We start from the raw sequence: 11696 nt of genomic DNA on the forward strand, positions 1-11696 counted from the left end.
AGTCATTGCTGACGTAATACGGAGGTAGAGGAGGGAAAGGTACGTGAGTGTGTGTCCGATTGTGAGAAGTGACTAATCACAAGGTCACCTGTCTAAAAAGACTCTTGCAGTCAGGGTAGAAAATTTAGAATCATACTTTTATATCCTGTTTGTGCTTCTTATTTTGATTTTTGCACTGAACTGTCATGTGAATATTTTTTACACATTATCATTTTAGCTGCCTTGTGTCCGTCATTGCTGACTTTATTGTTGTCCTGCTGTTTAAGCACATTGGGATATTTACACTGTGTTATACTGCACACTGCACTTTCAGGTCCACGCATTCTGAAGCGACTTTATATCAGAGTTTAATGCAGCTTGTCATTTCCTCATCTTAGCAGTCTCTGTGTTTTGTCTCTTATCCTCAGCAGCTGCAGATCCTGTGTTATATTAATGTGAAGGTATTTGGATGAGCTGCTGATTTTTAATGTACAGTACGTGCTTTGTTTGAACAAAGAAATATCACACAGCAATAATTTTTCAGGGGCAGCATGGTGGAATAGTGATATGTGGTGTCGCCTCACAGCAAGTAGGTTCCGGGTTCGAGCCCCAGCCAACCTGGGTTCTCTTTGTGTGGAGGCAGCATGTTCTCCCAGTGTGTGTGTGGTTAGAATTTGATAGACTGCTGACCTATCCAGAGTGGACCCCCCCCATGACCCTATTCAGGAATAAGTGGTATAGATAATGGATGGAATAATTTTACAGAGGTGTCATTGTAACACTTTGCGTGTGCAGATGACCTCGGCCTGTGCTGCATCTTTATGTGATCTTTGATTAAGGTTTTACTCAAAAAATATATTTGCAAAGTTGCACTTGATATCCAGTAGTGTTTGTTGTATGTATAATGTTGGGCTTTTATCTTATTTGTGTGTGTGTGTGTGTGTTTCTTGCTGGCTGCTGTCAGTATGGCTTCAACAGCAGCTGTAGATATTTAAACTATTTATAATTTCATGTTATGTAAATTAGGCCTATCAGTTATTATAAAGAGCAGTAGATAGTATTAGTTAATAACCGCAGTAGTAGTTCTGGCAGCATTAGGGGAACTAGTATTAGTGATGGTACTATTAGTGAAAGTACTGTTATTAGAAAGTAACCTGGTTTCAGACCACCCAGAATAATAAAATAAAAAAAAAACAATGAAGTGAAACAAAATGGCAACACAGTCAGAGTTTTATTGTAGATTTAATAGCAGTTGCAAATAACAGAAGCCATTTTTAGGAGTATTTATGTATATGTTCTTCTCTCTCTCACTGTCTCTGTAGTTTTGATGTGGAGAATGGCCTGTCAGTGGGTCGCAGTCCACTGGACTCTCAGATTAGCCCAGGCTCTGGTCTGGTGCTTCAGGCCAACTTCCCCCACAGTCAACGCCGCGAGTCCTTCCTCTACCGCTCCGACTCAGACTTTGACCTTTCACCCAAAGCCATGTCCCGCAACTCATCCACTGCCAGTGACCTGTGAGTATTTTAAAGATACTCTCTGTAACTTTTTGACAGTAATGAACCAACCAGCCATTAGCCTGTATTTCATGTGGCATCTCACATTGTGGGGTTTCTGAGTCTGATTTGTGGAGGAAATTTGTTCTCCTGGAAGTAACCATAGTGAGATGTTATTATTTATATTGTTTAAAATAAATGAATACATTTCTATAGTTTCCAAAGAAAAAAAGAAGAACAGTGAACCAGTGACAGGGTCATGTATGATGAGGTTGAGCTACAAATTCCATTTGAACTTTTCAAAATATTACAATTTGATTGAATCTTTGTTACAGTTGTTGAAATTGAGAAATACTGAAAGAGAAACATTCAGCAGCTATAGTGGTGATATCACACCTAGAGTGGGGAGGCTGCTGAATTTGTCTTAAAAATTCTCTCTAACTTGTCCTCATGACCACAGTTTTCACTCCTGTTACATATTTTTGTCACTGAATGGTAGTGACATTTGTGCTCTTCCTGACAGTAGAACTATGGAAGCAAACAGATTCACACAAGATGCACAGTGACACAAGTGCCGACCAACTGCCGTCTTGACTCCTGTGTACACAGTATTAAGCAGGCGGTCATAATGATATGGCTATTTTATATATATATAGTATTTATAGCATCAGATGACTTGAATTACAACCCCCATGCTACAGTAGGGAAACACTGGAATTTTCTGTATGTATATTTCTGTATATTTATGTATGTATGTAAACCCATCCAAGGTCCTATTTACACTCTAAAAAGTGCATTTCTGGCTTTAAAGAGGCTTTTGGTAACAGATCTCATATCTGACAGTGTAACCGGCAGACCAATCAAGTTTCGTCGGCATGTCCGACTAAAGCCAAAACTACAGTGTTACCTCAGAAGTAGTTTTTCATTCGGTTTGTTTGTTTATACAGCTAAAGATTTCTTTGTGCAGCTAGCAGTCTCTTTGAAGCCAGAGTGTAAATGGGGCCTCGACCGCCAATAGCTGTCGCTCCTTTGTTTTGAAGGGAGGAGGGATTGAAGTGTTGGGAAGTCAGTTGGCTACTTCGGTAAGACAAAGTGTGAAGACTGCTGTGATGTCTCTGTCTATCCCTTTTGGGCTGTGCCGTGCTGTCACAAGTCAAACCACCACCTCTCTCACCTGCCCACTTTGTCTTAAACACAACTTGGGAAAACTTGACTTTGGATGGTCAACTCCAAAAGCACCATATACGTTTTTTTCCCCAAAAAGTCATAGCAAGCATTTGACAAATGGTGATCTGGTATCACTCACATTTTAAGTGAACCCACGTTTGTCAATTTGATTATAAGGTGCAGTACAAATCGCATTTTTGATATTTGGCCTTGATTTCCCAAACAGTGAAATGTGGGCTACAGTCTTAGGTTTGCTGGACAGAGATGAACAGTCTGACTGGAGTGTGACCCTGACACTGTACCTTTCACCGGAAGCATGGATTTACCCTGAAGGCTGAGTGGTTTTGAGGTGCATGTCATGACCCGAAAGCTTCCAAAGAGCTCTACCCTTCCAAAAGTTGGCCTCCCCAGCACACAGTGCATGAATGCTGCTGCTCAACTGCACATAATAGTAGTTACACAAATGTGTATCTTGGAGGCCTTCTGTAAGAGCAGAAATAAATATGTATTACACAATTCTGAGCCTCAGCAAAACACAGGTCTGATATTGGGTTATTAAGTTGTCATAGCTAGCTCATTAGCAGATATTGGACACACATCTCTAGCCATGCAGTGAAGGTAATTTCAATATTAACCCGATAAATGTCTTTTGTTCCTTGTCAATTGGAAGAGCTAAAATTTATTATTTGTATCAACTGATTCAAAGTTCATTCTAAAACCATAACTTAATGCTGGTTTATCAAGACTGGCTAAATTAAACTTAAATGGGTGGTTGCAATATGGAAGCCTTCGTTGCCAATAAACAAAGTGAGGCTTGGTAAGTAATTCTCCACTAGGCTCAAGTCTTAATTAAAACTGTTTGAAGCAGTGGTTCTGTGTCTCTACCCATCTGCATCTCTAACTCCAAGACATGGTTGCATAACTAAAAAATAATCTCCTCTTCTCTCCCTGTATCCAGTGTGATATTTGAGATAAACCACGGGTCTCAGCCAACTGTAGTGTTTCCATATTGTCCTCGTTGTAATCTTAATGGCAACAAATTTATTTGTTGTCATTATTTGTGTTTGACTCGTGAGATTTTGGAGTCACATGGTGTTTCCCAAGCCCTTCTGTCTCCTGTGTGTCACTTCTTACGTGGCTTTTTCACTAGATGTTTGTCTGTGGTTTTTATAGGCATGGAGAAGACATGATAGTGACTCCATTTGCGCAGGTTAGTAGTATTTACAAATTTACTTCAACATGAAACATTGTGTGTTGCTACTGGCTCCTTTCTTTGTTAATTCAAAAGGAAATGCACAATCCAAACCCTGGGGCTATTTGCCAGCATTGATTCTGTGACACGTGGAAATTGGCAACGTCCACAGTTTTATACATGTGGGAGAAACAAAGCAGGACGGTCCATGTGAACCCAGAGGCTATGTTTGGTGATGATTAAGGAAAGTACGGGGTATACCACTCAATAGGTGGACACGCAGCATTAGACATTTTGTCATGTGGCACAAAAGAAGGTATGGTATAGTTTTACAAACTGTTTCCACATTGTTACATGGAATATTGTGTTACTTCACCAGAATTTACTGTATATGGACTTTACTTATATTGTAATATTCAAGGGTGGAACTCCTCTGACTAATTCAGGAAGCCCCCTGTAGATCATAATGCAATCACAGAAGTTATAATGTTGAGAAAAAAAAAAGTGCAGGGTCATATTTGTCTCCTGGGATGTTGCTGTTCTCTACTTTATTGTTTTTGGTCTGCGGCAGTGCAATGAACGCTTGCTGCTTTCATGGACAGATTGCGTTCTAATATACAGCGTTTACATCCAAACTGATACTGTCTAAGTGTAGGTGTGGGTCTGTCCAGACAATCCACATGGCTCCTCACTGGTCCTTACTCACTGGTTTGAGAAATAAGAGATTGTTCATTTTTCACACAAAACACCCACACACGCTCTCCTTGTACTGAACAGCTTGTTCTGAGTCTTTATGTGTGTATGTGCTTTTCAACATTGGCCAATTAACACAGTCTGTGTACGTTATATTTCCAAACTAATATCCAATATTTATTTTTGGCCTACCTGCGGTCAGATATTAAACTACTTTACCTGAATGATTTTTCCAGCCATATTATTAAAAATACAACAGATGTCAGACTGACTTCTCTGCAGACGATCGGTTTTATGTGTATTTGTGTCACATCTCTATCAAGCCAGTGGGGGCATCCAAAACCAGAATACAAACACACGTCAACTCTGTGGCATTTTGAAACTCCAGAGCATTAACATGCCTGCTCTCTGACATCAGACTTTTGGAAACCAGAGTGATTTGAAGATCCAACTCAAACAGTAGTATCACTGACTGATAGATACAATTCTACAAGCAAATATTTTAGATACTTATAGTACTTGTAAGTTTTTAAAGGGTTTCCACGACATGTTAGGCCATTAAACCTCTTAAATGTCCACTGAGTGTTTATATTTACTGTACAAAAAATACACATTGCAATGATCAGAAGCATTCTAAGATGTCATTTTTGTAAACATATTTTGGTAAAGATTCTTTTTGGGCAAAAGACTCACTCACAGTTTGGTACAGCTGGTATTAACAAAATTATATGATCAGGCTAATTTTTAAAAAAATGAATGGGCTGTTGTGGGTTTTCTGTGAATCTTTGTCACATCTCGACATTGCATTATTTCAACATTTTCAGCTGACAGAACAAATCACTTAGACCAAAACATACAGACACATCCAGGAAACATCTGGTAGTGTATATATTACATGAAAGTGTCCCCTAGGGGGCAGGTAGATCAACAGCCAAGCTCCCCCAGCTTCTATATTCAAATTCCACATCAATTTCTGGGAGTTCCCGGCAGTTTTCTCTGCTGCCTGCAAATTCCCGTGAATAACCATTAGCCTGAACTTCCACAACAATTTACAGTGCCACTTACTGATGAAAATCCCACTTTCATTGCACTGCACGGTGCATTTTCCATAACAAACCTAATTGAAATGACTTTATTTTAACGCTATAGCCTCATGTACTAAAATGTTCCCACAGTAACACAATAGAAGTGTTAGGCCACCACATACTACTGTATATTTGTATTCACTATGACTGTTTGTCAAGACTGCAGTCTGCACCTGTGTCACACACATCCGGTACTCATGTTGCTCCTTTTTTATAGGTTCTTGCCAGTCTACGGACAGTGAGAACTAACTTTGCTGCGCTGACACATCTCCAAGATCGTGTGGGAAACAAGTAAAAAGAACAAGAAAATAGTGCATTCTAACTCTTACTTCTTTTATTTTACTAAAACCCCATCTGTGTCTTGTTCCAGGAGGCCGTCCAGCAGCAACCAGCCATCCATGTGTAAACCATGTCTTACAGGTCAGTATTATCATGTCTGTACGATGGGACACTGGGATTTTATATGGGGAAAAACTCACTGTCGTCAGTGATGTCATCAGTAGTTTGTAATGTCTGTCATTTCCTGAATAATGAGTTTAGCATGACTATATTCTTCAAATCTGCATGAATGTTTTTTCCATTATCATTTTCTTTCCAATATAAAGATCACTGGGAGACACTTGAGGTCCCGAATGTCTCCAAATATTCTACAGAAACATTGGTCCAAGAATGTCTGTGTCAAACACCCACACTGACAAAATCATACTTGAACCTGATTGTTTAAAAATCTGCCCACTGTCACTCAGTGTAGCTGTGGGTGGCACCTCAAGTGTTGTTCAAAGTACAGCAAAGATGGTGAAGTTGTTCCAAGTTCAGGTTAAGCAGACTGACCTGTGTTTTATGACCTCTGAACATTCAGAGGAGCCCTACCAGAAGCTGGCGATGGAGACACTGGAAGAGCTGGACTGGTGTTTGGACCAGCTGGAGACACTGCAGACGAGACACTCTGTCAGTGAGATGGCATCCAATAAGGTGAGGACTAAGAAACCTCAGTACAATAGGTCTGTCAAGTTTTTCTCCAAACATTTCATTTCAGATCTAAAATACTATAAAGGAGATATTTACCAAGGTTTTGCAGCTCATTTTCTGGTACTGAACAGTGAAATTGCATGTGTTCATACACTAAAGTGTCGCAGTGGGATTTTCGAAAGAGAAACAGAAGAAATGCGGATCTCATGCAATATGTATTTTAAGCCATTCCCATTCAGGGATGCAGAGAGTGGATTTGTTGGGTTTTTCCACATAATAATAATAATAATAATCTTAATCTTACTTTGTAAAGTGTCCTGAGATGACCTTTTTGTGATTTGGCACTATACAAATAAAATTGAAATTAAATACAGGGTGAACATGACCATGAACATTCAAGTATGTGAGTGGCGTACCTGAATGTTCCCCACTTATATTCCAAAAACTTGCTGGTGTCACAATCACTCAGAATATGGTCCCAGATAAGGAGATACTCTGGCTGGCAAGCAGGATTTGTTCTAGTGCATTCACCCCATGATCTTTTGATTCTATATTTAATACTTAGCATGCAAAATCTTCCCCACATTTAATCATTCACAGGAAGAAAAATTGCTTATCTAATGCTCATTTCTTGCAAGTTTGCAACAATGTTAAGAAAACATTTCCATCTTTTCCCAATGAACCACCTAGCTCCACAGGGGATACTTTTCATCTGTCACTAAAAGAGCTATATCAATTAGCAGTAGTATTAGCGCTGGCACTAGCATAGTTGAATAACACAGCAACACATTTTGAGAGAGGCATGGCAAGTGGACATGGCAGTGGAGATCACAGAAGAACAGAAGGAGCACAAGGAGGTGTCCATTCATGTTCAATATGAGCCAGACATTGATTACAGCAGCTCAAAACTGCAGATATGTTCCCTTTAGTAGCTCCAAGCTGTGGGGTTAACGCTTCTTTTGTTGAGCTGTCAAATGACCAAAGTAATTTGATTTCTTGTAGCGCTGCTAGCACAATGACTAGTTTTATTAACCTGGGAACAGAAAAAATTCCACCAACCCATTCAGCCCTGTTAAAAGACATCTCCAGCTAGAAAAGATAAACATGTAACCCATCTGATATTTCAACCTTTTTTACAGTAGACCATTTTGTAAGATAAGCACATGACCTGTTATTGTTACAGTTTGATTTAGCTTTTATCTCATTATGAAATCCTTTTGAGTATTTGTAGTCTTTATAATTTTGTATTATGTTTTTCATACCAACAAAACCAAATAAACAGATTTATAAAAGAAAGGAAAACCAGCATCTCCTTATTTTCATCCTTGCTGCTTCTCTCCACCGTCTGGCTTCTACAGTCAAACATCCTCTGTCTCCTATTCAACCAATCCGATCCCTCTCCTCCACCCAACCCCTGAATCTGATTGGACAGAGAAGGAGAAACAGCATGTAGGGTGGGGGACGGGGTTCCTGAGAGCCTCTCCTTCCCTCTCTCCCTTTTTATGTTTCTCATTGACAGTGTGTGACAGTAGTTGGATAAGAGACTGCAGTCACACCCTTTCTTTCCCCGATGACAGACTGCATCCCCAGCCTCACCCCACCCGCCCTTCCCCTCTCACCCCTCCCCCACCTCCAGGACAGCACATGGGCCTGTGGGAACTTTTATCTCCAAGCTGACTTCTTTTCATTGTTCAAGACCGTCCCTGCTGACTGTGGAGCAGAACTAAGTTAGCAGCTTACAGTCCATTACGAAGCCAGCGAACTTGCCTGCGTGCGGTTTGGGATTTTAGCATCCTCTAACATCAACATGCTCGGGCTGACATGCCTGCGTCGGCGCTCTGGGTTTGTCTGTGCTGGAGACTCAGACAGGTGAGAGATAGGGAGCGTTGCTCGCTTGCCCTGTTCACACTGAGATCTATTGATCAGCAGCACAGGCTTTGCAGGGGGCTGAATGCTGATTGAGTCTGCCTGTCGGATCTGACTTGGGATTGGATCTACAAATGGGGGGAATGCTGAGAATGTGTGTGTTTGTGTATGCATGTATGAGAAGCAGAAATAGAAGAAGAAAGCCAAAGGCATGCATGTTATAAAGGGCAGCTGTCATTATTTTGCTGTGCAATACAGTCTTAAGAGCTGTGGCTTTGTTTACAGCAGCAAAAATCTTATGTATTTTATTTATAAACAGGTGTGTGTGTGTGTGTGTGTGTGTGTGTGTGTGTGTGTGTGTGTGTGTGTGTGTGGGGGGGAAGAGAGAAGAAAATGAGCAGAAAAGCTACAGGAGAAGTAAATGAGAAGATAAGCTGCATTTTTTTTTTATAGCCATAAGATTATGTGTGATGTCAGGATGTGAATGTTTGTGTGTCCATGCCTGTGTGTAACCACTGCAGCATCACACTTTCTCACCCAGATCCCCTCCCTCCTCCATCAGCCACCACATGCCCAAGCTGTTACATAATCCGTGTGGAAGCTACTGCTATGATAAAGCTCAGGGGGAAACCTCAGACCTTTTGTTTTTAAAACTTTTCAGCATGAAGTTTTACTGGTGTGTTTAGTAACAACAGTGCAAATTTCTTCAAACAACACGGTTACATATATTTAGATAGACTTTCTTTTTGTATTTGGAAAGCTTAACAAATGAGTAAATATTTTTTTAAAAACAGGACATTTCACATTGACTGCATTTCAAAATGAATAAATGAGAGTTGTGTACTATGTAGACAGAAATAAATGTGCAGTACAGCAAATCAGTGAGCGCTAGTCTCTAAGGTCCTTTTAAAAAAACTGAAGTACATAGTTATATACCACAACAAAGATGATGCTACATTTCATGTTTTTAAAGTGGTGTCACTTTGCTCCATCCATCTGTTATCTATATCCCTTATTCTAACGAGGGTCACAGGAGGGCTGCAGCCAATCCCAGCTGACACTGGGCAAGACATGGGGTACACCCTGGACAGGACACCAGCCTATCACAGGGCTGACACTTAGAGACGGACCTTTGCTTTTTAAAAAATAATGTACCTTTATTATTTACTCAGCTGATTAAAGTTGAGTTGTGCACAGCCTGAACAACATTAGATGATATATTAATGATGTATTAGTTTTCACCTTTGTCTGAATGTGCACATACAGTACATGCATCTATACTGCAGTTGTAATTTATGTTCACTACTGTATATTGTACTTGTTCTACATATAGTCATCTAAGTATATCACTATTTAAGGTGCTTTATATTGAAATAAAATGCACAAATCAGAAATAATATGAGCCATCTGAATGCAGATAAGTGGAAAAAGCACAATGAGATGGAAAAATCATTTGCATCCTCCTCCAGAAGGAAAGGGGCAAAAGAAGCAGATGTGGGAAACGTGGTCTTATTGTCTTTTAAAGACCATGAGTGCAAATTGTTTCCCCATGAGCAGCGTGTTTACCTTTATCGTTTTACTGCTATATTGACATCTCAAAATCATATGTATGTTAGCTTGTATATCTACAATGTGCTTGGATTAACCACATCTTCATTTGTATTTTTGGTGGTTCACACAGTTTAAGAGGATGCTGAATCGTGAGCTGACGCAGCTATCGGAGACAAGCCGCTCAGGGAATCAGGTGTCAGAGTTCATCGCCAGCACCTTCTTAGGTGAGTTTCAACATAATGAATAAACAGCAGATGTAAAAGGAATAAGCAAATATGGAACGGAGAGGGCTGCTGCACACTGAAAGCCTCGACACTGAAATAAAGCAAAAACATTTTAAAGCAGTATTTTGATGGAAATACAGTATATACTCAGTTGGCAGGCTATTCTTCATATTCACACTGTAGCTAAAAGCAGAGATTTATGCATTCATTAACTGTTTTTGAGAGGTGTTGATTCAACTCTTAACATTTTGGAGGTTGTAGTTTGTACTGCTGTTAAACTGTGTTAGGTTAAATACATTCGTAATATGTAGTCTACTGTCACTGATACAGGGTGGACAGCCAAATATCTTGTGTACCATTCCAAACATATCAGTGACACTGAAACTGATTTGCATACTGTAATTGAATGACCTAGCTTTATTTGCTGTTCTGCTGTTTTGTTGGTTGAATTAAATGAGTGTTACACCACAGTGACCTTCAACATACACTATATGAGTGTTAGCACGTCATCCAGCATGATGTATATGAGACTGTGGAAAAAATTATGTCTTTAAATGAGGAATTGTTTGACTTTTATTCATAGATGTGTTAAGGAAAACCCGGATTCCACCCACCTTAGCGTCAGTGTTATCAGAGCCCTTAGGATAGGAGATTTGTGACATTGAGGGGTCAAAAACAGCAGTGGGTCACGTGACTCATGCAGCTTCATATAGTTCCAAAGAGCTGATTCAGAATGTTTTTTGTATGGACCAGCAAGATTTATAAGTAAATTACTACTTTTAATGACTTGTACAGCTTTGCAAACTTTGTTTTGTTGTTGTAGGCATCTCAGCTAATTTATCTAGTTAACTAAATACCTAATTATTAAAGTGACCCAATATTTGAGAGATACAGTCAAAAAGGTTGTAAAACACGTTTTGACATGTCGCTAAGTTAAAATGCGTACAGCTATTTATTTCAGCTTCTTACTTTCCAAGATAGAACCCAAGTCGATGTAACTCTATGGCACTTCTCCTAATGTTCGGAACTGTACAACGTTCCCATGATCTGCCATTACCGTAAAAACAACAACAAAAAGTGGAGATTATGTCTGTCTCCTTGATCCACTCTGGGTGTTATGTGGCCCAGTGCTCATTAGTGTCTTGCCCGCTGGCCCCGCCCACACAACCCCACACACTTTACATTATGATGACATCACAAAAATAAAACTTACAAAGATAAAACCTCCGTGGATTAAAGATTCATAATACAAGTGCAATAATTGGCCCTGGCTATACTGTAGTTTGAAGTCTCCTGTCTTTATCATTGTGGTTTATGGAGAAAATGCTTTTTGGACCTCGTGAAGATTTTTTGGTGCAGTACTGTACGTTGCCATTGGGAAAAACTGGCTGAACGGCTGAGTGGCAAATGGTGCCAAATATTACTGAGTGGCAAATGAAGTTTCAACATAATGACTGTATTACTGAGTTTCAGTAAT

General features: G+C 39.8%; 1 protein-coding gene across 5 annotated transcripts in view; it reads left to right on the forward strand.

Annotated features, from left to right (window-relative positions):
- The window catches only part of pde4cb (phosphodiesterase 4C, cAMP-specific b), a 97709-nt gene that overhangs the window by 76453 nt on the left and 9560 nt on the right, over positions 1-11696 (forward strand). For all 5 annotated transcript variants that reach the window (XM_020612055.1, XM_020612054.1, XM_020612056.1 and 2 more), the window contains 6 exons: positions 1302-1493; positions 3813-3849; positions 5827-5900; positions 5980-6029; positions 6469-6581; positions 10126-10219. In XM_020612055.1, coding sequence (XP_020467711.1) covers positions 1302-1493; positions 3813-3849; positions 5827-5900; positions 5980-6029; positions 6469-6581; positions 10126-10219 — 560 coding nt within the window. The remainder of the gene's footprint in view (positions 1-1301; positions 1494-3812; positions 3850-5826; positions 5901-5979; positions 6030-6468; positions 6582-10125; positions 10220-11696) is intronic.

Source organism: Monopterus albus, unplaced genomic scaffold (assembly GCF_001952655.1).
Source record: "Monopterus albus unplaced genomic scaffold, M_albus_1.0 scaffold120.1, whole genome shotgun sequence".
In the NCBI taxonomy this organism is placed as follows: domain Eukaryota; kingdom Metazoa; phylum Chordata; class Actinopteri; order Synbranchiformes; family Synbranchidae; genus Monopterus; species Monopterus albus.